Source organism: Lepidochelys kempii, chromosome 7, assembly GCF_965140285.1.
Source record: "Lepidochelys kempii isolate rLepKem1 chromosome 7, rLepKem1.hap1, whole genome shotgun sequence".
NCBI classification, from domain to species: Eukaryota; Metazoa; Chordata; order Testudines; family Cheloniidae; genus Lepidochelys; species Lepidochelys kempii.
This window is the reverse complement of record NC_136386.1, coordinates 31416255-31442899: the sequence shown is the minus strand read 5'-3', so window position 1 is coordinate 31442899 and position 26645 is coordinate 31416255. Positions and strand designations below refer to the sequence as shown.

At 50.4% G+C, this 26645-nt stretch overlaps 1 protein-coding gene across 13 annotated transcripts in view; it reads left to right on the top strand.

Annotated features, from left to right (window-relative positions):
- The window catches only part of MARK2 (microtubule affinity regulating kinase 2), a 102625-nt gene that overhangs the window by 50321 nt on the left and 25659 nt on the right, over positions 1–26645 (top strand). For 10 of the 13 annotated variants that reach the window (XM_073351789.2, XM_073351793.2, XM_073351784.2 and 7 more), the window contains exon 2: positions 26223–26402. In XM_073351789.2, the coding sequence (XP_073207890.1) occupies positions 26223–26402 (180 nt within the window). The other 3 variants (XM_073351791.2, XM_073351788.2, XM_073351785.2) reach the window with 3 other exon arrangements.

Here is a 26645-nt window from a genome sequence, read left to right as displayed (position 1 = left end):
TCCAGGCAGTTTAAGACGGTTCCAGTTGCAATACTCGCCCTTGAATCTTCTTCCCAATGTTTGATTTTTTTTTTGCAGTTACTTTTTCCTACTCGAACCCCCACCCCCAATTCTCTCACTACCTTTTGAAAGACCCACCCTAAAGGAAATGGCTACCTCCAGCTAATGGTGAAGCAGACCATATGCCAAGGGCTGTGAAATTCACAAAGTAAACAAAAGTAGTCAGTCAGTCATCTCAGTTCCAGCTAAAAGAAGGGTAAACATTTCCAAGCAGTAGCATCATTAAGTTGATAGTGTCCCTTAAAGCATGATGTATGTGTGACTGCTACCTCAGAATAAGCTGATCATGGGCAGCTGTATTTTTAAAGCCTCTCACCAAATGCTGCCGTCCAGTGATCCAGATGTCTTCCTTGTCTTGTACATCTAGCATGGGCAGTGTATTCCTATTTTGGGTTGGGCTTCAAGGTGAAAACAGGGTAAGGCAGGTTGCTGGAGAGTCTGCATGCATCATCTTGGATGGCAGCTGGAACAGAATGATTTACAAACCTCTCTGTGCTCATTATTGCCGGTGTCTGGTGCTCAATTCAAATAAGAGTGAGTTAACTTTGTCAGGATGTGGGCCACATCGTAATAGATGCTTCCCCTCCTGCTCAGGAGTGCCTGGTCCCCTTCACCAGTGGGAGGGGTTCAAAGAACATCCCTGTGGTAGTTACAGCGGTTCCTGATTTGGAAAAGCAACGTTAGGAATGTGTTTTTAGCTTTCTTGAATGTGGAAATATATCCTGTATGACCCGCCACCTATCCAGCTTTCCATCAGGCTACCAGTGGTCAATGAACCAAAGTTAACTAATGAGACGAAGTTTATGGCTACACTACGAGGCTTTTAGTGACATGGCTGTCCCACTACAGACATGCTGCTAAAAGTCACGCAGTGTAGCTGCTGTTTTTCGGTAGGAGAGCGCTCCTGCCGACAAAGCGCTGTTCAAACCGGCGCTTTTTGTCGGTAAAACTTTTGTTGTTCGGGGGTGTGTGTGTGTGTGTTTGTTTTTTAACACCCCTGAACGACAAAAGTTTTGCTGAGGAAGTGCCAGTGTAGACATCTCCCCCCCTCCCGCCCCCGGGTATTCTTTGGTAGCCCTTCACTAAAAGGATGTTAGCCCAGGTGTCTTGGAGGTAAACAAAGCCTCAGATAAACTTAACAGATCCACAGAGTTTAAGGCCAATAGGGACCATTAAATCATCCATTCTGACCTCCTGTTTTTCACAGGCTGAAGAGTTCCCCCCCCCCCCCAAATCCCTGTATTGAGCCCAGCAGCTTGAGTTAAGCTGAAGCATCTTTCAAAAAGGCATCCAGACTTTATTTGAGATGGAGAATCCACCACTTTCCTTGGGAGTCTTTTCAATGGTCAATCACCTGCAGTGTTAAAAGGTGCTTTATTTCTAATCTGAATGGATCTGGCTTCAGCTTCCAGCCCATTGGTTCTTGTTATGCCTTTTTCTGCCCTTTTGTACTTAGTATTTTTCTCCCTGCAGAGGTACTTGTACACTGTGATCAAGTCACTTCTCAATCTTTTGGATAAAGAGCTCAGTCTTGGCTTAGGCATCTCACTGTAAGGCATTTTCTCCCACCTTCACATCATTTTTTGATTCTTTTTCTGCACCCTCTCCAATTTTTCAACACCCATTCTAAAATTTGGACACTAGAACTGGATACAGTCTTGCCAATGACGTATACAGAGATGAAATTGCCTCTCTGCTCCTACTTGCTGCTCCCCACTTCATATGTCCAAGACTCTCGCTAGCTCTTTTCCACAGCATCACGTTGCGAGCTGTCATTGAGTGTTCTGAGAGAAGACGCTGTTGAGTAGATTTTAATGTCAGAGATTCAGACCTTGAATGAATCGGAGCCCTTGGCCTGTTTATGTCAGTCCGCAGTAAAGCGACATCTGGAGAAATGTGGCATCTGGTGCCTTGTTCTGTGGTGACACTTGGGTTCTGTCTCTGCTTTAAACACCCGCTCCTGGGAGCAAAAATCCATAGTTGTGAAGAATTCCGGAAGCGGAGGAGATCATAAGTGTAGATTGCAATGGCTGTTGGGGCTTCCCCTGGGAGTCTCAAGTCTAGGCACTGACGTATCTCCTGGGGAAGAGGCTGAAGCCCCATTGCTTGGGACATTTAAAGCTAGGCTGTGTAGAGACTTCGAGCTGCACTGAAGGAGCAGTTGTGGACTAGATGGGGCCTGAGAGTCTCATCTAAGGGCAGTGGGTGCCAGCCAGCTGGTTTGCACTTGGCTCTTCAGTAGATCCTGCAAAACAGCTGATATGACTAAACTCAGTGTTTTCCAACCTGTCTGTGGTCCAGCCTGCACTTTGGCCTGGCAGAGGGAAAATTCTCTTATCTCCTGTTTGGCAGTAATAGCTTCAAATAGAAGAATAAACAAAGTAATGCTGTAGGACCCCGGTCAGGATAAGACCATTCAAAGGCCACCCTTCTCACATTGGGTTTTCTAGTACTTGGTTCTTTTACCCTTTCCAATGCTCTCTTGGCTGTCAGTGGGAGAGCCTCCTCTGCAGTTCTGGTCACCTGGAATGACCTTTCCCAATTTCTTTGTTTCCTCAGCTCTCTCCTGTCCCCTCTCAAACTCAACTGGAATTGTTTGTTCTCTGTTGTCTGAGCCTTGTTTGCTCTCCCTCGGCTATTGATGAAGTTACATTAGAGTGTTTGCTGTAGGTAGAAAGAAAAGGAGTACTTGTGGCACCTTAGAGACTAACCAATTTATTGTAGCTCACGAAAGCTCATGCTCAAATAAATTGGTTAGTCTCTAAGGTGCCACAAGTACTCCTTTTCTTTTTGCAAATACAGACTAACACAGCTGTTACTCTGAAACCTGCTGTAGGTAGGTTGTGTGCAGACTTCCAGTGCATTCCTAGAAGGATGACTAGCTAGGATGGTGGAAATTGGAGTGTTGGCAAAGCGTACATTTTGGATGTCGCTTCCAAGGATTGCAGCAGGAAGGATTGCCCAGTGTTTAGGGCACTGGCCTGGAATTTGGGAAATCCTGGGTCAAGTCCCTGCTCTGCCACAGATTCATTGTGTGACCTTGGGCAAGTCACTCAAGCGCCTAAATAATTTGTGTACTTTTGAAATTTTCACTAAGTGCCATTATCAAAAGTGACTCAAGCACTTAGGAGCTTCAGTCAGCGGGAGCCTTCTAGTGTTTGAGTCACTTCTGAAAATGGGAGTTGGGCTCCTGCATCCCTCTTCGGTGGTTTAGAAAATTTTGTCCTTAATGTCTGTGCCTCAGTTGTCCATGTGTAAAATGGGGCTCATAGGGCTTCCAAGCAGGGGTGATGGGAGGATGAATACATTGAAGCTTGAGGTGCTCAGAGCCTATGGGAATGGGGAGGTCAGAGGGAAGGAGTAGTGCAGGTAAGTTGGCTTGGAAGGATGAGGTTTTTACCTGTAAATATTAATTTTGCCATGTGTACACAAACCGATGCAAAAATATTTCCATCCATGATAATAGAAAGTTACAGGTAGACAGCGTAAGAAAGATGCTGCTTGAGAACTTACTAGAGTTTGATTTAAGGATATTTACTTTGTATATTTTGACAGGTGATGTTGATAGTTTGTTTTAATGGCAATAAAAGTTTGTTTTTTAATCTCAACTTCAATTGTCATTAAATAATTGTGCCCCCACATAATTTCCTGCAATTGTGAAAATGTAAATTGATAAAAATTTAAAAAATGTTTAAAACATCCATGTTATCTGTTAAAACTATTTTAAAAAATTGAATTCTGCCAAACCTGCATACAATACCTTTTGTGAATATTCATTTGTGTGGAAACTGGGATTGTAACAGATACACTGTGTACTTTGCTTCCAAGAACTGAAGTCTAGGACATCTGAAGTCCTGATATTTGATGGGGTGTTCCAAAGTAGTAGTAGTACCTAATTTTTACATAGTGCTTTTCATTCATAGATCTCAAAGCACTTTACAAAGGAGATAGGTATAATTATCCCCATTTTACAGGGGGGCAAACGGAGTTACAGTGAGGGGATGTGCCCAAGGTCACCCAGCAGGCCAGAGACACCGGGCCTGGGTTCAGTTCCCAGAGACAGGGATTGAACCCAGGTCTCCAAGTCCCAGCCCAGTGCCCTACCCACTAAGCTATACTGCCTCCTAGCACCAGCCTTTTGTGAGGCTGGACTGAATTCAGTTGTACACTGTTGTTTGCGTCTCATGTCTTTTCTTGACGACCCCAAAAGCAGTGGTCAAACAATTAGTAAGCTGTGCCAAGAAATCTTCCTCGGTGAAGGTCCCTTGTCTGCAAACCAGAATGACGCAGGCCTGCTTGCTTTGTGGTTCACCTTCTTCATGACATGCAGGATTTACTTGAAATCAGATTGATGTGCGTCTCCTTGGGAGGTTGTGCTTGACATCCTAGCCATGGCTGGGGTCGGGTTGCGAGCAGCTGTTCTCTGTCTGACCAGATGCCTTGGCTGCTCCTTTGGCTTAAGAGCGCAGGGACAGTCAGGCTGGCCTGTTTGGCTCTTAAATCCCACCCTAATCGGAGCTGCCACCTGTTTGACTCAAAGCGTGTGCAAGAGGACTGAGTTTTTCTGCTCCAAGTACCAGGTGGAAGAGTTTGGAGGAGGGGCAGAAGAAGATAAAAGGTGGTGGTTGAGCAAATGATGCTAAGAGACTTTCAGTGGCTGCAAATCCCTGGTTACTATAATTAAAGCCCAAGGAGCAACATATTAGTTTTATTGGGCACATTTGCAAGTCTAATGGAGCACTGATTGAGCGTATTAATTGGAGGTGGCCATGCTGCTGTTCCTCAGGGGGACAGCGCTTACTAAACATTCTGAAGTCCACATAGGGGGGTGGAAAACATGGCCTTACCTTGGGGAAGATTGCTCTTTGTTAATCTCTCTGGGAAGCTATGGGAAAGTCTAATGGGCTGGAGGAGAGGGTATGCCAGGTGGGCATGGAGGGGGTGAATAGCCAATTGTAGTCTGTGTGATAGTTTTGCTACATTTGTTACCAGGCTGTGCTGCTGAGTAGTTTAACACCCTATGCTAGCGGTTCTCAAACTGGGTCAAGACCCCAAAGTGGGTCACAACATGGGGTCGCCAGGGCTGGCTTAGATTTGCTGGGGCCGAAGCCCGAGTCCCACCAACCAAGGCCGAAGCCTGATGGCTTCAGCCCTGAGTGTTGGGACTCAGGCTACAGACGCCCCATTCCCATTTCTCTCCCCGTTCCCTCCGTGGTAGAAGCCCTTGGGCTTCAGCTTTGCCCCCCACCCTGCCAAGGTCAGTGGGCTCGGGTGTGCTCAGGCTTCAGTCCGCCCATCTGGGGTTGTGTAGTAATTTTTATTGTCAGAAGGGGGTCGCAGTGCAGTGAAGGTTGAGAATCCCTGCCCTGTGCTATTCCACAGTAGTCCTGGGAATGGCTTGTGCCACCCAAAGATTGTAGAATTAAATAGGTCTGTACATATTGCAGTGGAAACCTCCTTGTAGTCAAGGTCCAGGCTCCAGGAAAAGGCAGCAGGGCTGGGAGGATTCTGTGCATGAGTTGGGCTGCGAGTTTGTCATGGAAGTCACGGATTCTGTGACCTCTGATTTTTTCCAGCGGCTGGTGCACCTGTCTCTGGGGCAGCTCAGGCAGCCCCTGTGCCAGGTACACCGGCCGCTGCTGCGGTAGTCTCAGGCCACCGTGCCCACTCCCACCCCCCAGCAGCAGAGTTGGGTGTGGGAGGGGGCAGAGGATTGGGGCTTGGGACAGGGTGAGGCGGGCTCTGGGCAGCGCTTTCTTGGGGGTCTCCCTGGAAGCGGGGACATCCCCCTCACTCAGCTGCTAGGCAGAGCCGTGGCCAGGCAGCTCTGTGTGCTGCCTCCGCCTGCAGGCACCGCCAGTGGGAACTGCCCCCAAGTAAGTGCCACCCCCACTCCAGCACCAGCAGAGGTCCCAGGCTGCTCACCGCCACCTGCTCTTCCAGCACCCAGGCTGCCCTCCCCCAGGACCCGAGGGGCTTCCAGGCTGCCCCCCCTCACCCCACCCCAGTTTAGTCACCAGTGTTTTTAGTAAAAGTCGTGGACAGGTCACGGGCCATGAATTTTTGTTTACTGCCCATGACCTGTCCGTGACTTTTACTAAAAATACCCGTGACTAAAACGTAGCCTTATGTATGAGCCCTGCCCACCTCCACAGGTTCAAATATCAACCCTCTCTCCTTCCGGGACAAGAGTTCCAGCATGAGGCTTCTGGACAGAGCTGCTGGCTGGTCTTTATGGACACCAGATCCTCTGGGCTGCCACATTAGTGGGACTCATTGCAGTGCTCCCTTCCCAGCTACACAACGTGGACCAGTTGTGTGCCAGCCACCAGAAGTGGCTTTTCTTGGCTGGAAGGGGCTATAGAACAGGGTTTGTTAGGTCTTTGCAAGGAGTCTTAGGTTTGTAAGGGGCGGTGGGCCCACCATCTGTCCTTGGTGCAAGGTGTCCAAAATAAAACAGCACAATAGAGGCTGTTCAGTGTTTGCCTCAGAAGTGCCCTTGGCTTGGAGTCCTCTGTCTATCTAGCCTCTACCCAATTGGCAGAGCTTCCGTTAGGGCTTAAACAACAGCCTTTTGTTATCTCCAGCTGCTGCTAATTTAGTGGTGGCCTTGGAGGAGCAGGAGATGACTGTGGTAGGGGATGGGGAAGAGGAATCTTTCCCCCACCCCCACTTGCAGTTCCCACCCTCCATATTCTCAACATGGAAGCACATTTGTCTTGCTTTCTCACATGGGTCAAGTGAGTGGAAGGTACCCTTGGAAGGCATTGGGCTGGTGGCTTCTGGTGAGCTTTGTGCTTTTATTTCCCCTCCACCCCTTTCTTCCTGACACCACCTGTAGCACAAAATGTCTGTTGGAGATGAATTACCTACTTTACTTCAAGGGACCTAGGAAGCTGATTGCATGTGGAAATTTCAGGCTTGGCATTCAAAGGGTGTGTGAATGGAATGCAGAGGTAGAGGGAAGGGGCAATGCCTGCATTTCCCAAACCACACATTAGGAAGGGCCTTGTCTGGGAAGAAATGGATTCCAGCTGACTCCTACATCAAGGGGTAGGGGTAAGCGGAGGAGGTCTTTACAGACAACCCTTCCCACCCCTCCTAACCCTGCTGCTACTAGCATGATGCATCAATTGCAGATGACTGAAGGGCTGTATGTATCCCCAGCTGAGGTGTGGTGCAGACAGTTGTGATGCAAGGGAGCTGCTTCCTTCAGCTACAAGCAGTTGTGTCAGCGTTGACCTGCCAGGAATGCACTGGGTTCAATGTCTGCCTCACTGTTGTGCACACGTGCACACCTCACCGTGGGAGGTAGTGCCTCAGTGACAGCCAGTGCTGCTGCTGTATGAAGCAGTCCTTGATCTAATAGAAGGGTGGGGAGGGAGGGAGGGCGGGACTGCCCCATCTCCAAACCTCAAACTCTAAAGCTTTAGCCTTGTATGGAGAAATAAGAACAAAAAGATGAAGAGACTTGCCTAAAGTCTCACAAGCAGTTGAGAAAAGAACCTAGGAGTCCTGGTGCTTCCAGTGCCTTACTAGAACTGCTAGGTCTCCCTAAGCTGGGGTTAGAGCCCAGGAGCCCTGAATCCCAGCCTCCCTTCTTCTAACCCACTGGATCCCACTCTCCTTCCAGAGCAGGGGTTAGAGCCCAGGAGCCCTGAATCCCAGCTGCACTACTTGATTAGATTCTCCAGTATTTCTTCAGTCACCCTCCCATTCCCCAGAAGGCTTTTGTCTAGGTTTCTCTCCACACCAGGACGGGAGGTTCTGCATATTGCATGCAGGCTTCCTATTAGCCTAAGTGCTGTGTATGGATCTAGGACAGTATAGAGCCCATACTCTCCTGCTATTCAACAACTCCCTGTTGAAATCACCTATTGGTGAAGCAGAAAGGCAACTGAAGGAACATAATATACTTGAAGATGCAAGTAATTCCGACAGTGCCTCTGGCTCCATGGCTCCTGCCATCAGTGTCACCCTCTCACATTAGTGCTGTGTATAGATGCCGCATCTGCTATCTGTCATGTTCAAAGGTTAACCCCTTGGCAGCTTGAATCAGCTCTTCTATCAAAGCCTCTCATGCGTAAATGCAAGGAACTGAGAGGGCGCTGCTGGAGAAGTTAAGTTGGCAGCAGGTATGAGAGGCAGGTTTCAAGAGGGCTTGTGAGTCACGTATGTGCAGTGGTGAGACTGTGCCACGGGGATTCTGTGCCTGTTTGGGGGTGGAAAGGAACTTTTGTGTCTTGTTGTCTCTGAAATTGTCTTTGACTTTTCTCAGTGTTTAATTGCAAAAAGAGTGGACATTAAAACATTCTGTGCGTCTTTCCCTGTGCTGGGAATGATACTTGGTGTCTTTCCCTCATGGCTGCCATCCAGGGAAAGGAATGCGATTTACTCCACACGCTGTAGTGTTGGTACAGTCTTAACTCTGATGTGCGTATTCAGTGCTGTTTGTTGTAGTTCTGATTCCCCCACCAAAGTCTGACTGTAACTGTTAGAAGCTCTTCAGAGCAAGGAGCATCTTCTTGTTGTGTCTGTACAGCGCCTGGCACCTTGGGGTCCCATCCATGACTGGGGCTTCTTGGGGCTCCCACCATCCTGCTACTGTTAGTCAGACGCCTGTGTTCTTGCCAAGAAGTTTTCTGAGGACACGCTTGTATTCGTATGTGTCTGAGGTGTGGACAGGTGAAGATTCTAGGCTGTCTCCTCCATTTGGTCTCTAGAAACCTGATTACAGTTTTAACTATTGAAGTTGGAGTGACTCCTAATTGCACCAGTGTGAATGAGCAAAGGCTGGTCCTGTAGCTTTATCCTGTTGTCTGTTAAATCACTTAACTGTGGAGTGCTGGAAGGTTAAAGTTAAGATTGTGTGGGACAGGGTGGGAGTTTATTCTCCCCAATTCTTTAAGGGCTTTAATGAGGAGAATATTGTTTAACTGACATTGTTAGAGGCTGTTGATGGTGATGGTTTGTATTGTAGCAACCCCAGTCATGGACCAGAATCCCTTTGTGGTAGGCACTGTACAAAAAAACCAAACTTTTTGGCTTGAGGGCCACATCGGGTTTCCAAAATTGTATGGAGGGCTGGTTAGGGGAGGTTGTGTTTCCCCAAACAGCCAGGCGTGGCCCCACCCCCCCCACCCCCCCGGCTTCTCGCCCACGACGGCTCCCCTGGGACTTCTACCCCATCCCCCACTCCCTGACCCCCCTCCTGCCACCCAATCCAACCCCCCACCATTCCTAACTTGCCCCCTGGGATCTCTGCCCCATCCAACCCCCTGTTCCCTGCATTCTGACCACCCCGACCCCTATCCACATCCCTGACCACCACTCCCCCCCCAACTCCCCTGCCCTCTGTCCAACCCCCCCTGCTCCCCGCCCCCTTACCGCGCTGCCTGGAGCACCGGTGGCTGGCGGCACTACAGCCGCACCGCCCAGAGCACCGGCTCAGGCCGCGGCTCGACAACTGCTCTGCCCGGCTGCCCAGAGCGTTGCGGCGTGGTGCGCTGAGGCTGCAGGGGAGAGGGAACAGCAGGGGAGGGGCCTGGGGCTAGCCGGCTGGGCAGGAGGGTCCCTCGGGCTGTAGTTTGCCCACCTCTGCCCTAGGCTAAGGCTTGTGATAATAGATCCAGGACTCCCGGAGTCCTGGCTCCCAGCTCTCCTGCTCTAACCCACTAGACCCTGCTCCCAGAGCTGGGGAAAGAACCTGGGTGTCCTGGCTTTCAGCCCCTTGCTTTAACTGGTAGGTCCCCCTCCCCCTCCTGGAGCTGGAGAAGGAACCCAGGAGTTCTGGCTCCCAGCCCCTTGCTCTAACTGTTCTCCCACAGCCCTTACATACTGCATGCTTCACCAGAAAATAAACCCACCAAGCTAGGGAATTACTGAATTTTGAGCCGCCTTCCTTGTAACATCAGGTTGTTGATGGGATGGGGCTGCTGTGCCAAGGGCTTGGGGCTGTTGGTTGTGAGCTGAGTAATGCTGTAACCTAGCTCTTGACTTCCTCGTGGCCAGTGAGGAGCTCTCCTCCCCACTCCCCTCAGATTCTGTGGCAGCCCGGGTGCATTGTGTTGACTTAACCATCTTGCCTCTGTGTTCCCCAGCCTGTGGCTTGGCCGCTGTACAAGGATTTCACAAAAAGGGCGTGTGCACACGGATGTGATGGGCTAGGAGCCACCCACTAAGGGAGGTGGAGGTGGCCCATCGCTGCATTCTACCCTAATCTCCCCCTGCCCCCACACTGCTCTCATTTGGCAGCATTTGGTTCCCTTTTGAACTCTGTAGTAAGAGCTGCCCCTGATCTGTTCATCTTGCTTAGGGGCTTGCAGGCCACCTGGTGCAGGTAAAGCATTAACTTCATACTCTCTTTTTCAGGCTGAGCATTTCCTCCTCACACTCACTGACTGAAGAGCCCTGCCCATTGCAACCAAGGGTGGGGCAGGCAGCTTCCTGTGGGGGAAGAATCCTGCGTTGCTGTAACTCCGTCCTTCCCCCAGCCTAAGGACAGTTCTCCTCCCACTTGGCCCAATGGGAAGAAGTGCTAGTGGGTTATGGTGGAAGTTTGCCTTCCTCCCTTAATGGATCTTGGGACTCCGATCCAGACAACACCCTGAAGCTCTCGGTAATCCCAGTGCTTCTGCTACCTGTGGTGCTGCTTAGGGAAGTTGTGGAGTTAGCCTGAAACTGATGAATTGCAAAACAGGCCGGGCTCTGGGTTAGCAATCAGGGAGATTGCGAAAGGTGTGGCTTGCTCAGGTATCGAAGGCGGAGTCCCATTGCCGGTTGGTGGGGGAAGTGGCTTGCCTGGGCTGTTCCTGTACTTTGCTCCTTCTGAAGAGTTTCACTTCGGCTGCTGCTGTTTGTTACTACATTGCTTCACCGCTTCAGAAGAGGGATTGCAGAGGCTAACGAGGAGAGATGAGACAGGTCTGTTCCGTGGGGTGCCTCTTCCCACAGACACACTAGGAATAAGTTGGAGTTATTTCCCCTCTCTTCCCAGCTGGCTGAAGTGATATAAATGAGGGGGGAGAGACATTTCCATTTGGGGTCCGGAATGGAGAGCCAATGAGATACAGCGTCTGCCCTTCCAGACTACAGACGCTACAGAGAAGGCGCTTACGCCAGCGTTGCTGAGATTGTGTGAAGGGAGGGGGAGAAGACTGCTTTTGATGAGCAGAGGGAGCATGTACACAAGGCCCATGGCTGGAGTAAGTGTTCAGGACGTGATCCTGAGACGAACGGGAGAGAGATGATCAAAGAGCTGGGTCTTGGGTTTGGGGAGGCAGGGGGGTTGGGTTTGTTGGGAGCCTTAGAGTTCAGCCGTTGGCTTCAGAGCCGAAGCCTGCTGAAGAATCACGGGTGTCCTCTCTCTATAGCCCGTGCAGTAGGTTGGTACGTTGCCTTCCTCTGAAACAGGCCATACATGCGATACCTACCCCTGCGTGTGTCGTCTCAGTCGGGTCTGAGCTTGTTCAGCGGCCACACAGCTGTCTGCCTCCCTCCCAGGCCAAGTCAGTGCTTAATTAGGTGTGCCCGCCTCCCAGGAGTGTTGGGAGTTGCACTTCCTCTGCAGCCCCAGGTCACAGGTAGTGGCTCACCGAAGCCAGAGCAGTGCTGTGCCAGGCACCGGGATTTCAGCCTCTGGCTTTTGGGAAATGACCCCAGATAGGGAATTTATGTGGGAGGGTATTCCCCAGACCTCTGTGCATCAAGGAACAATGAGACTTAACAAACAAGCTTTTCCTTAACATCTTAGCAAGCACTTGGAGATAGCCCCAATCCCCTAGTGGCTGAGCTTGTGGACCGGGGTGCCCTGGTGGCCTTTCTCATGCTCTGCTTGTCCAGCCAGAATAACAGCACGGCTTTCCCCATTCAGTGCCCAGCGTTCCACGCTGCCACACCCTGGGGCGGATGCTTGCCCAGGGCCTGCAGCTCTGGTTATAAAAGCTGTGCAGAAACCCTGGAAGTTCAGGATTATCGTTTGCATACAGTTACCCAGCATGCATTTCCAGTCAGCAACTACTTCCTGGCAGCTCTAGTGTCAGACTCCAAGAGTGCATAGAGCCATTGAAGACCTTGATTTTAAAACGTACACCTCTCACAGAGACTGATGGTAAACTCTTCTTGCTGTGAAATGGAGAGCAAGCACCTCTGACTGTATAGCTCCGATAAACTGGGGTAGGGCAGGGGAATGAAAGCTACGTGGAGATAAGGGATGTTTGCTTTCCTTGCTCCCAGGCAGCCACAGCCTAGAATCTCCTTCAGAAATGGTAGCAGTCTTATACTTTGGAGATTCTCAGGGGAAAAGCACTATAGAAAGGCAAAGGGGTCCCTTAAGCAGCCTCTGCCCCAGTGCGGGAGGTGTGGTGGTGGAGATTCAGCCATAGGAAGATGAAGTGTCCTTGTGCAAGTCAAACTGCAGGTTGTAGAGGAAAGCTGGGAATGAGCGTTCCTAGTCCTGGGTCCCAGCCTCCCTAGCGCCAACTACCGGACCCAGCTCTTCTCCCAGAGTTGAAAACAGAATCCAGGAATCCTGGCTGTATCCCTCCTGCTTTACCAGTTACGTGCACACCTTTCTATATCTGAGGTTACTTTTTAGGGGAAGCTCTTCCGTGCTCTCTGTAGCTCACTGCTTCTCTCCATTACATGCTGGGGGCAGAGGCTTGCATGTCCTCCTGCTTTGTGGATGTGGTGTCGTGTCAGGTAACTTGCTTTAGGACAGGAGTGGGCAAACTTTTTGGCCCGAGGGCCACATTGGGGAATAGAGATTGTATGGCGGGCCATGAATGCTCACAAAATTGGGGTTGGGGTGTGTGAGGGGGAGTGGGGATGGGGATGAGGATGAGGAGTTTGGGGTGTGTGAGGGGGAGTGGGGATGAGGATGAGGAGTTTGGGGTGTAGGAGGGTGCTCTGGGCTGGGATTAAGGGGTTTGGAGAGCGGGAGGGGGATCAGGGCTGGGGAAGGGGGTTGGGACATGGGGAGAGGCTCAGGGGTGAAGGCTCCGAGCAGCGCTTACCTAAAGTGGCTCCCGGAAGCAGTGGCATATCCCGTCTCCAGCTCCTACGCGGAAGTACAGCCAGGTGGCTCTGCACGCTGCCCCATCTTCAGGCACTGCCCCTGAAGCTCCCATTGGAGCACCGGAGGGGGCCATTGGAGCACGGAGGAGCCGGAGTGAGGACATGCCGCGTGGTGTGGCCCCAACCCTGTGCCCCTGTTTTGCTGAAGCGCCAGAGCAGGGCCGAGCCACACGGTGCGGCCCCTGACCCAGTGCCCCAGCTGGAGTGCTGGAGCGGAGCCGAGCCGCATGGTGCAGCCCCTGACCCAGTGCCCCGGAGCGCGGCCAGCTTAAAATAGGCCGGATCCAGCCCATGGGCTGTAGTTTGCCCACCACTGCTTTAGAGCCTTTCATCCCATGTGGGTGGCATCAGAATCTCAACCCTGATGATGAGCCACTTTGCAGTGTGTCTGCCACTGGTTCAGCGGCCAGGCTCCCCTCCTTCCAAACACCCTGTTGTGCTCTCCCTGCCCTGCGCTTGCTGACATGCCATGTGCCTCCCTAAGAAGAGAGCTGTTGCTGTGGAAACTAGCTCTCTGAACCACTTCCAAAGGGGCCTGCCTGGTGGGCTTCGAGGAGATGGAAGTTGGTTGGCTGGTTACTGGCTGCTACTCTATATGACATCTTTGATCCTGTATAATTGAGTGAGTTCAGCTCCCCGAGTGATCCCACTGCAAACTGATTGCTGAAACAGTGCAGATTAGGTTGGATAATTATGTGTACTGCAGTAGCACCAGGAGCTCCAGTTATGTACCATTGTGCTAGGCACTGTACAAACACAGAACAAAGGGACGGTCCTTGCTCCAAAGAGCTTCCAATCTAAGCAGAAGAGGAAAGGTGACAAGGGGATACAGGGAGGCCAATGGGGGAGTACAAGGAAATGATGAGACAGTATTTTTTAGCCAGCTAGTGATCGGTAACTACTAAGGGTCACAACATACAGTGGATGGAGCTATGGAATCTATGAATCCCCTCTGCCTTCCAAAGTCACTTTGTCCATGCTTCCCCCAAATACTAAGCTTTAACCAGACTTTTTGTGGAAAATTCTTTATGGGCACATGGACTATTGAGGTAATGGCCCTTTGTGGCTCTCATATCTCACTTCTATTTCTGGGAGGTGTCCAATGAAGGAAGTCGTATTAGCTCTTCCATAGGGATTGGCCTCCCATCCAATGAGGATCCAGCCCAGTGCTGGAGAGGCTGTGTTACTAGTGATGCCACCTTTCAAATAAGGCCTAAAACTGAGGTGCTGACCACAGACATCCATGATCTGTATTGCAAGGAGTTTGGGTGGTAATCCCAGTATCCTGGCCAATCCCCAGTTTGCGTTATTTTAATCTGCCTCTCTAGCTGATATCTAATTGTAACTCAATATCTTTTTGTCCAAAACTGCTTAGTAATAAACAGCTACCATGCCTCATCTCAGAGGTGGCTGTGTTCCAGTGGTGTGTGATTTTTTTTTTTTTATTATTGAAATCTAAGATATTATTGCTAGCAGCTGTCTATTGGGCCACCTGCTAGAAGAACAAATACCAGAGCACTAAGGCACAGGAATTGGGAATTGCCAGTCTGGATCAAACCCAAAGTCCATCTAGCCCATTATCCTGACTAACAGCGGCCAACACCAGCTGCTTCAGAGGATGGTGTAAGAAATCCACCATGGGGAGATGTGGGGTAATCTTCCCCCATATATGTATGGCTCAGCCTGGTCTATAATAGACCAACAGAGATCAGCTCAAGCCCTGAAGCATGAGGTTTAATATCCCTCCCCAAATTTTTATCATTTGTTATGACGACTCCTGTTTCCTCTCCCTTCTGTGCTTGGTTCCATAGCTGAACTTGGGATGTTTTTAACACGCTCTGCAAATAGTAGCACATACATCCTGCAGGATCTCAGCTGCTCCGGCATGTGGCATTTCAAGGGATCTGTCACTAGTCAGTGCCATGACTGAGTGTGAGAACTTTCCTGACTGAGCATCCTCTAGCTAGATGACCCCAGTGAAACCTCTCACAGGAGGCTGCTATAGGCAACCTGATTGGCTAATGGAATCTACATACATCCCTATGAAGAGGGAAGGGGATCTCAAAGAGATGGGCAGCTCCTCTGAGATCTTTAAAAATAATCATCCCTAGCTCTTCTATAGTTCTTTTTCATCAGTAGATCTCAAAGCGCTTTACAAAGGACATCAGGGTCATTACTGACTGATGGGAAGCTGAGGGATAGGGAGGGGCAGTGACTTGCCCCAGAATCATCCAGCAGGCCAGCGGCTAAGCCAGGAATAGACCTGAGTCCCAGAGTGGTGTTCTATCCATTAGGTAACACTGCCTCCCACAACTTCTTCCTCATGGAGCAACGAAAGCAGCAAAGGTGTTGATAGTTCAAGCTCTGCTCAGCAGCTGCAGCAGGTTACTGTTTGACTGTTTGCCCCATGGAAAATGAATCAGGCCCTTGATCCTTATGGGAGGGGATTCCATGTCCCAGATGCCCCAGGAGAACTGGCCCTGCTGCTGACCCCTCTGCAGAGGGGGTAGAATAGGCCCTTTCAGAATCAGGGCAGAGGGGCCAGGACTTCCTCTTACCTACAAGGAAATCAAATAGACCAGCACTCATTTCACTGTAAAACAAGCTTGCTGAAATGGGAGCTTTTCCACAGCCAGTAGTTTAATTAGATGTGTCTGGAGTTACAACAGGAGCTTGGTGTGTTTCTTAGAGTGCAGCACAGGGTCAGCTGGAAGGTAAAATGGAGACTCAGGGAAGGAGCAGTGCTGTGAGCCTGTTTGAAGAAGTAAATGGTGCTGGCCTCCTGCGGAGAGACCTGGGGGCCAAGGGGAGTCATAGCGAGAATGTTAAGCTGTTCTTGGCAAACAGCTTCCCAGCAAGCTCCCAGAAGAGCAGCTTAGATTTAGACTGTTTGCAGACAGGGGCTGATCTGGGGATCAGTAACAGCACTCGAGCAACTCCAAACCCAGCATGGCTCCTTACCCAGGCAATGTTACTCCAGGCATGAAACACCTTGGCTCTGGGGTCATGTCAGATAGGAGGAGACTTGTGAGGCAGGGACATCCCAGCAAAGAGAACATGAATTCAGCTACTGCCCAGAATTGGGAGCACATAGCCTGGGTTTGGAGGTGGGAGTGGGGTAGTTCTCTCCTTGTTACAATCTGTCCCAGCGCAGGAAATGATCCCATATGCCAGAGGGGAAGCGTTAGACAGTGGACAGGGGAATCTTGCCATGGTTGGGGTGCAGTTCTCAAGGCTGCAGCAGGCAGGAGAATCTTGTTTGTCATGGGCCCCAGTTTAAACATAGAGCTGTTTTGCTCTTGAACTTGTAATGCGGACAGCTCAAACCTCCTGTTCAGACCTAGAGGCCTGCTGGGTGGATTATTTTTGCTGTGCCTTGTATTAAACTGGTCTCTCCTTCCCATTAGCTTCCCACGCTAAAGGCTGTGATGAACGCATGGAGGCTTAAAGAACGCCCTTGCAGAGCAGAGGGTAGGCAAGCAAGGAGCACAGTACCTCTGTTTTTCCTAAAAGGCCAGCTTCATGGAATAGCTAGAACAAGCTGCCTCTGCGGAGTCACCTCTGTGAGGCATGGGTTCATGGCATGCTTTGCTGTTAGTTTGTCACACGGGGCTCTGATGCCAAGGACTCCTGCGGCTGGCCTGACCTTGGGAAGCTGGAATCTGCGTGGAGTGGAGAAAGATAGATTCTTCTGTTTGTTGGATTTGGAGATGGAAGAGATGTGGCTCTTGCTTCTGCCACGATTCCCATTTATCCTGGAGAATAGGAATATCCTGGGTTATAGTAGCAAATGCTGAAAAGGGAAAAGTTTTAGAACAGAGATGAACCTTCTCGTGCTTCAGGGCTTAAGCTAACCTCTAACCATTGGGGACTTTTCCAGGGGCCAGGTCTTCCCCTAACACCTACTATTAGGTTCTTGCGCCATTGGCTGAAACGTTCAACAGAGCTTGGGACCAGGTTTGGGTCTGATCCCAGCTGACCTCTCCTTGGCTCCATTTCACTTTGGTGCTCGAATATCCAAGCTCACTGGCTTTGGGGAACTGTGTGTATCTGAGTGCTCATAGACAGGAGTTGGAACATTTCTTATAAATAGATCCAAAGGCCACTCCCCTGTGCATCACACCCAGGCATGCTCAGCTCAAGCAAGAAGATAATGGGCTCCATGCAGAAAGTATCAACTAAACATCTCTTCCCTAAGCTATGCAGGAGGTCGGACTGGATGATCACAGTGGTGCATTCAGGCCTGAAAATCTCTGAATCTGTAGGAAGAGAGGTGACTCTCTCTTCCTTGATTTTTCAGATTGGCAGGCAGTCTTTTCCCCATGCTTGGCGTAGCCCCATTGTGCTAGGCATTGTACACACAGCTGCGATGGTTTCTGTCCCAAAGAGCATGCGGCCTGAAGACAAGCCAAAGAGTTGGGGGGAAAGGGATGCAGCATATAAGCAAAGTGATCCATGATAGTAGATGTCATGTCACGATGAGGGGTGTTTGTCTGTGTGTGCTAGAGGGGAACTAATAAGGACAATGAAGGGTGGCTGAGGCTAGCAGGGTAGAGCCCGTGAGGCAGTAGGGACGCTTTCATTGTATTTTAAATTCTGGACACTCATCGTCATTCCTCAGGCCGTTTTAACTCTGTGCCAACCTCTGAGGTGTAATGCAGCAGCTGTTGTAACGGTTCCCAGCAGTGCTGTACAACAGATGCATGATGGGGAAGAGGGACGCTGTTCCCAGCAAACTGCAGGGGAGTTCAGGAGGTAGAGCTGGGTTCAGGTTGACTTAACACCCCTGTCCTCGTAGAAAGTGGCATACAATCTTCCACAATTGGCAGTCCTGATCTGCTCACAATCTTACGCCTCTTTGGGAAGACAGCATCTCAGGCAGGGCTTTGTTCCTGAACGCTGTGCTGATGCCTTGTGCCGAGTAATGGGATGGGGAAAGTCACCCACAGCCCCCTGCATTTGTCCACCCAAATAACTGACCTGGTGTGGCCAATCTTGAGACCCTACAGCCTGTGCAGGTGATGGTTGAGCACCCGCTGTCCATGCCTAGTGAAAGCACATCCTCGCCTGGCACAGAGGGGTTAAGGTTCTCTTTGGCTTTCCCTCTGCTTGGTATTCCCCCTCCCTCCTTCCTTGTCAGGGCATGAATTATAGATGAGCAATGCAGCAGCTCCTTGTTAGCATAGTGGCTCACCTGCCGAGGCGGAGCCTGGAGAGCCAAGGCCCACAATGTCCTTGAAGAGCCAGACCCGAACAGTGCAGGAACCCAGAGGGAAGGGTGTGTGTGCTGTCTAAACAAATGTTCTCAGCCTATGTTTTCACACTGTGGAGCCAGCATCCCTGGGTCGAATGGGGGCACAGAGTGGTACCTGGCTTCCAAACACCTTGGGGGCAAAGGGGACCCTCATTTCCATCTGTATCTTACCTCCCCTGATTTGGGTGTCCCTGTAGACAAACAGCTGCATTTCTGCTCTCTCCGAAAACTTTGAGCGCTAGATCGCTAGTGGGCAGTATTGTGTGGCCAAAGAGGTGTTTTGGGGGCTTGTATCCTAGCCTGACCCTGCTGCACTGAGCTTGGTGTTGCTGGCTGGTGATTTGTTCTGGGGAGTGGCAGCTGAGGAAAACATCCCCAGCAGATGCAGAGCTGAAACAAGCCTGACTGCCCTTGGGTATCATTTGGAGGAGGCCTAACGTGGTAATTTTTTTTAAGTCCAGAAGCAACTCTATACGCAAAGCAAACTTCACCTCAGCTGATTCTTCTGAACTTGAGAAGAATCTCACTCCCCTCCTCCCCACTGTGGGGTAGGAACGGTAGTCTAGTGGGTAGGGGGCTGGACTAAAGCTCAGGACAGCTGCGTTCCATTCTTGGTTCAGCCACAGACTCCCTGTATTTCTTTGTATTACCATAGTGGCCAAGGAGCTCCTGTCGCAGACTGGGACCCCCATTATCCTAGGTGCTGTACAAACACACAACAGAAAGATGGTCCCTGCACCAAAGAGCTACGGTGCCTTGTTGCCTCAGTTTTCCCCACAGGTAAAATGGGGGTAACCCTTCCCTATCCCACCGGAGGAGTGAGTCCATAAATGATTGTGAGGCACTCACATACTACAGAGATACAGGCCTGAATGATGAAATTAAAGTAATTGCCCCTTATACTGAGTCTGAAAGCCGTGTGGGGCAGGGACTGTGTCTTTGTGCTGTGTCTGTATAGCACAATGCACAGTGGGATCCTGTCCATGACTGGGGCTCCTAGGCACGCCTGCAATACCAGTAACTGTGGAGAGTGTGCGTAGAGGTTACTCCTGCTGACTGTGCTCCTCCCCCCTGCAGTGGGGCGGCTCTGTGGGTGGGCCCCTTGGGCCCACTTGTTAGTGCTGAGGACTTCAGATCGTATTGCCAACCCCTTTGGGCTTGCAGTGTTTCTTCCAAGCTACTCAACAAGCTGTGCTCTTCCCCCCGGAGCAGGATCCGTTCCCTGCCACGGGGGTGTCTGGAGCAGCCTCCTTCTGCACCTCAGGTGAGGGAAGGTTGGAGGGAACTCTGCAGCTGGTGGGCCCTGTGTGTGTCTGTTTGCAAACCTTTGCCTGGCTAATTAAACAGCAGCTGCTTCCTGGGTTAGATGAGTTCTGTCTCTTGCAGGAGCCTGATCTTGGGGCTGGCTGGGGATTGCCACTAGCAGTAGTGCTTGTTTGCGATCTGCTCTGTGGGGTTGAGGAGCTGAGCTATTCCAGATGGACCAGCTGGAGGAATACCCTTAGCCCTGCTGATTGAGGGGATTCCGGGAGGGTTTCGCCTGGGCTCATAGCTAGCAATCCTATAGGCAGCACAATGAAAGCGTATCGTGGCAGCATCGGCTCCGGCACATTGCCCACATACCCCCTCCCTTCCCTGCCAGGGTTCTCTGTGCTGCTCCAGGCAAAGGCTTCTCCTACCATTGCCTTTTCTACAACAGATGCCAGTCTGACAATTGAGACACTACAGTGCCTTCTTCCCCTTCCCAAAATCCAGGTGACTGCTAGAAGTGCCAATTCCTTGTTGTCTGTAGGTCCTACTGAAATACAAACAACACCCTTGCATGTCCCAACTAGGATGCAAGATCAAGCCATGTCGATGCAGTTGCCAGTAAGTTCCCCTAAGACAGGAGCTTATAACAACATAGATCTGTCTGTCTAAGGCACTTACCTGGACTCCAAGCTCTTCCCAATACTCTTGCTGGGCAGGCCAGTGCTCTTATCCCATTTTACAGGTGGCGAATCGGGGCACAAAGCCCATAGGTAAAGTGTTCAAAAGTGCTTACTTCCCTTTTCAAGATGGTCTCAGGAACACTGGCTCCTAAAACTTATTGACTTCCAGATAGACTTAGGGCTTGTCTGCACTGGGCTGCAGGGTGTGAATCGCAGAGCGTACCCGAGCCTCTCGTACTAACTGCCCTGTGTGGACACTGCTGGCGCAAATGAAAAGGTGTCTAGTTCACGGTAATGTAGTGCTGTCTGAAAGAGGTCAACCTTAACATGAACTGGATACCTTTTAATTCACACCACCTGCATCCATGCAGGGCCGTTACTGTGAGATGCTCTGGTGTGTTCTGCGATTCACACCCTATAGCCCTCACTGTGACACAGTGTAGACACAGTGTTAGGCTCCTACCTGTGCCAGTTACTTTTGAAAATGGGATTTAGGTGCTTGTGAATATTTTTGCCCGAAGGCTTTTTCTATACACAACTTGAAGTGGTTTAACTATCCCGCTCTTGTTAGAGCTGAACAGCCCTGCTGGTGGAGGTGATGGAATCACGAGGCCTGTTGGATAAGGTGAATCGGAAGGTCGACAGGGTGGTTCCCTTTGTGACTGCTCTGCACTTCGGGAGGCAGGATGGCCCAATGAATAGGGCACTGGCATAGGACTTGACACCTGGGTTCAGTTCCCTGCTCTGCCACAGACTTCCTGGGTGATCTTTGGGCAGGTCGCTACGTCTCTCTGTGCCTCAGTTCCCCATCTGTACCGTGGAGATAACAGCACTGTCCTGCCTCACAGGAGGATTGGGAGGGAAATGCATTCGATCGTGAGGCACCCAGTACTGTGGTGATGGAGGCCATATAAATACATTACATAGAGACAGTTCTAGCACTATAAAGGTGCTTTATACCAGTGCAGCTGTTTCCATACAGGAAGAGAAATAATCTACCCTGGTGTAAAGGCGCCTTTGTATCTACGTAACTGCATCCACACCAGGGCTTGTACTGGTAGAATTATATTGCTAATCACACACGCCCCGACTGACACTGTTACACCAGCACAAAACCTGTGTGTAGAATAGGCCTTGGACTCAGGCACTTAGGGGCCACTTTGGAAACGGGACTTCAGGTGCTTCTGAAATCTTCACTCTAAGTGACTTGCCCAGAGTCATCCCGGGAGTCTGTGGCAGAGCAGTAACTTGAACCTGGGTCTCCTGAGGCCAAAACTACACTAGGAGCTGCTGCTGGCATAGCTCTGTTGGTCAGGGGTGTGAAGAGGTGCAAGTCCCAACCACAGAGCTGTGCTGGCAAATAGGGCTTAACCAGAACTGTTTCACAGGGTGGGGAGGGGGACTGGAATAAGCTAGATAGACTGATGAAAGTGCAACTCTGTTGGTATAAATGGGGTTCACACAAGGAGTGCTTTGCTGGCTAGAGCTCTAAACACTGGGATATCCCTAGATAGAAACTGCTTCTACTGAACTGACCCTTCAGAATTGTGGTGACTGGATTCACAGCCTTACTTCAGACTTTCTCAAAATGTAGCCTGAAACTCCCCCACCTCAGGCCAGTATTCCTGAGTCGCAATGGCCCCCACTTATCCTTAGCAGGGCTTTGCTTTGAATTTGCATTACAGCAATGCCTCAGCGACTGCACAAATACAACAGAGTCAACACAGCTTTTGTAAAGGAAAATCATGCCTTACCAATCTCTCAGAATTCTTAGAAGGGGTCAACAAGCATGTGGACACGGGTGATCCAGTGGATACAGTGAACTTGGACTTTCAGAAAGCCTTTGACAAGGTCCGTTACCAAAACTCTTAAGCAAAGTAAACAGTCATGGGATAAGAGGGAAGGTCCTCTCCTGGATCGGTAATTGGTTAAAAGACAGGAAATGAAGGAATAAATGGTCAATTTTCACAATGGAGAGAGATAAATAGCGGTGTCCCCCAGGGATCTGTAGTGGAACCAGTCCTATTCAACATATTCATAAATGATCTGGAAAAAGGGATAAACAGCGAAGTGGCAAAATTTGCAGATCATACAAAATTTCTCCAGATAGTTAAGTCTAAAGCAGACTGCAAAGAGTTACAAAGGGATCTCAGGAAACTGAGTGACTGGGCAGCAAAATGACAGATGAAATTCAATGTTGATAAATGCAAAGTAATACACATTGGAAAACATAATCCCAACTGTACATACAAAATGATGGGGTCTAAATTAGCTGTTACCACTCAAGAAAGATCTTGGAGTCATTGTAGCGAGTTCTCTGAAAACATCTGCTCAATGTGCAGCAGCAATCAAAAAAGCTACCAGAATGTAAAGAACCACTAAGAAAGGAATGCCGCTATATAAATCCATGGTATGCCCACACCTTGAATACTGCGTGCAGCTCTGGTTGCCCCATCTCAAAAAAGATATATCAGAATTGGAGAAGTTACAGAGAAAGGCAAAAATGATTGGGGTGACAGAACCACTTCAGTTTGAGGAGAGATTAAAAAGACTAGGTCTGTTCAGCTTGGAAAAGAGACAACTAAAGGGGAATATGATCGAGGTCTATAAAATCATGACTGGTGTGGAGAAAGTAAATAAGGAAGTGTTGTTTACCCCTTCCCATAACACAAGAACCAGGGGTCGCCACATGAAATTAATAGACAGCAAATTAAAAACAAACAAAAGGAAGTACTTCTTCACACAATGCACAGTCCATCAGTGGAACTCATTGCCAGGGGATGTTGTGGAGGCCAAAACAAAAACAGGATTCAAAAAAGAATTAGGTAAGCTCATGCAGGACCAGTCCATCAATCACTATTAGCCAAGATGGTCGGGGATGCAACTCCACACTCTGGGTGTCCTAAGCCTCTAACTACCAGAAGCTGGAAGTGGACAACAGGGGATGGATCAGCTGATGATTACCCTGTTCTGTTTGTTCCTTCTGAAGCACCTGGCATTGGCCACTGTCAGAAGACAGGGTACTGGGCTAGGTGGGCCATTGGTCTGATCCAATATGGCCGTTCTTATGTTTTCTTATGTTACGTTCAACACAGTACTGGCAGTCCCTGTCCCAGAGAGCTCACTGTCAGAATAGACAAAGGATGGGAAGGGGAACTGAGGCACAGAACGGATGGGACTAGTACATCAGGTCAGTGGGAGAGCCAAGAATAGACAACCTAGTGTCTTCATTTTCTATCCAGTGCCCCTAGCCGCCATAATCCAGCCATGTATCTGACTCTGTGTGATGCTGGGGGAGGTCATGTCTGAACTCCTAGCAGTGCATGTGCCTAATCCTCTGTGAGTTTCTAGTGAAGGGGGAGGGAGTCCAATACTGTGTGGTCTGCAATTCCAGTGTCTGGGAAACCTTTGGCGGCCTTTACTGGAAAACACTTCATTGTGTAACCCCAAAACATGCTCATTGCTTTGGGAAGTGCTAGCCAGGTTGCCTGTGTCTGAGCTGGTAGCTCCCAGACTGTGTCATAAAGAGCCTGTGGAAGTGTCAGGCTTTGCCACTCCCCTCCTGAGTTGTCTAGGGGGGATCCTATTGCCATGAATGTGGAGAGGAAATGAACTCTCAGGGGAGCCCTATAATTGATTTATAGAGAGCAAGGGCAGCCCTGCCAGGCACTGCACCTGCCTGACCTCCAAAGGGTTAAGTTAACTTTTGGCACAGGCATGCCTTTAACTTCAGCTTTCTTGGCAACTTCCTCTGATCTCTTCCTCCTTTGTACTTATGTTACATGAGTGTCTGGCTAGACACCCGCAGTAAGGGAACAGGTGTGGCTGTTGGCTTGGGGAGTGGATGGGAGCAGTGCTGGACTTGAACCTCTTCTCACATTCATCTCCCCAGCTCTGTTCCCTTCTCTATTTTCCCTGGAAACACAGAGGGTGCAATTTAATGATTCCTGTGTCTGTATTCGCAAAAAGAAAAGGAGGACTTGTGGCACCTTAGAGACTAACTAATTTATTTGAGCATGAGCTTTCGTGAGCTACAGCTCACTTCATCACGAAAGCTCATGCTCAAATAAATTGGTTAGTCTCTAAGGTGCCACAAGTCCTCCTTTTCTTTTTGCGAATACAGACTAACACGGCTGTTACTCTGAAATGTGTCTGGATTGTGGAGGGTGGGAGTCGGAGCCCGAGATGGAACCTAGGCCCTCCTCATTCGAGTGGAGGACTGGGAGTCCGGACTCCTGGGTTCTATACCCAGCTCTGGGAGGGAAGTGGGGCTGATTGGGTTAGAGCAAGGAAAGCTGGAAGTCCAGACTCCTGGGTTCCGTTCCTAGCTCAGTCACTGTCCTGCTGTGTGACCTTGGGCAAATCACCTGACCCTTTTCTGCCTCCATTCCCCTTTGTAAAGTGGAGACAATGTTCATACCAACTCTGAGACAGGTGCTGGAGCTAAAATTTCACACACAATGCTGGTTATTGCACAGATGTATTTGTGCCTCAGTATCCCCGACCTGCAAAATGGAAATACCCTGGGGGGGCTCTGAGGCTTAATGGAGGCAGAAGCTATTACTGGATCATTTGTCTAGGAGGGTAGTGGCAGAATCTATCCCACCGAGATATACACTTGATATCTTTAGCCACTGATCTGTGGTGAGTCTTAAATGTGCTGGGTTAAGCTGTCTCCTCCCCTGGTGTAAGGAAGGAAGGTAGCCCACTGCGGGTTGGGTTTGTTTTTCCTTCCTGGGTAGAGCGTTACCCAGGAATCCACACTCAGCATTGTGCATTACTGATATGGGGCTGGTGCCAGGATCCCCAGTGTAAAGAGTTTGCGGGATGCAGAGCTCTTAAAGTTGGAAGGGCCTGTTAGATTAAGTGGTCTGACCTCCTGTATAACACAGACCAGAGAATCCCTCCCACTTCACCCAAGATTGAGCCCTCCTCAAATAGCACAGCAGTATGGGTGGTGGGACTCTGGCGCCTCCCTCATTATGGGGTGGAGGACTGCACTTGTGGGTTTGCAGGGTTGTTCTAGGTAGTGGAGGGGTGTCCCTACCCCATCTGTGTCCCATGACTGCAGGAGAACGCTGGTCTTTCCATCTGGCTCCTGCTCCTCTACAAAGCAGCGTGAAATGCTTTCCCGCAAGGGGCTACATAGAGGGCAGCAGTGGGGCTGTTGCATACACCAGCCCCAGCCAAATCCTCGGTGGGCTGTAGTGGCAATGAAATCTGTTGATTCCTTTCCTCTCGGGCAAGTGTGGGCTGAGCCTGCGCTCCAGGCATGTTGGGGCTACTGCCAGCCAACCAGATTAACTGGTGTGTTTTCTGTGGTCTCTGTGTGTGCAAGTGGGTGAGGGGTTAGTAGCATGTTGTTCCTCATGATCCCTGGTGACCTTGCATTTGGGCTTGGCTTTCAGCCCCTCCTATGCTGAATCCCACAGCATATCCCATTTAAAAGGGCCTGAATGAATTTCAGGGCACTTCCTAGTTAACGCATGCTGGGGCGAGGGTTTTCCTATCTCATGCTTCAGGGCACTGGCTTCCCGGTAGAGATCAGGAAGGGAACCCCCCTCCCAATGCATCATGGCATAGCCTGACATGTGCATGGAGTGGAGACGAGGCCAGTGGAATTGGGGTTCAGACCCAGGGAGGCTGGGCAGTGGTGGCTGATCCCCGCCCCTGCAGTGAAGAAGGGGCTGGGCAATGCTTGCTGGAGCATAGACAGGGCCCAAAAAGGTTTAACCCGTCTCCTGAGGGCTCTATCCTGCCAGTCAGGGTGAGAAGCTAGATACCAGAGTGGGCCCCGCAGGGCACGCCGGGTGGGGACACTGAGCCTCAGTTCAATACTGGGGAAGGGCACGACCCTTCGGTGGCTTCCCTCAGCCTAAGTTGTTGTGTGTTTGTCTCCACAGCCGGCGCTGGGCCACACGGAGTCCAAGCCCAGCAGCAAGTCCAACATGCTGCGGGGCCGCAACTCTGCCACCTCCACCGATGAGCAGCCGCACATAGGGAACTACCGCTTGCTCAAGACCATCGGCAAGGGCAACTTCGCCAAGGTCAAGTTGGCACGCCATGTCCTGACGGGGAAAGAGGTGAGACCTATCTGGCAGGAAGGAGGGGGAGCAGCATGTGAATGGAAAGGGTGTGGGGCCAAGCCCATAGGCTGGGATACAGGATAGAGGCCAGGGCAGATGTTCCTAGGCCGGGGCGGCGTTGCTGCCAGGGGCTGGGGCTTGATGGGGAGAGGGATGTACCTTGCGACGATGGAGTGTCCATATGACAATCTCTCTAAGACTTGATCCCTTCTGCTGACTATTTTGTTGTGACCCCAAGCC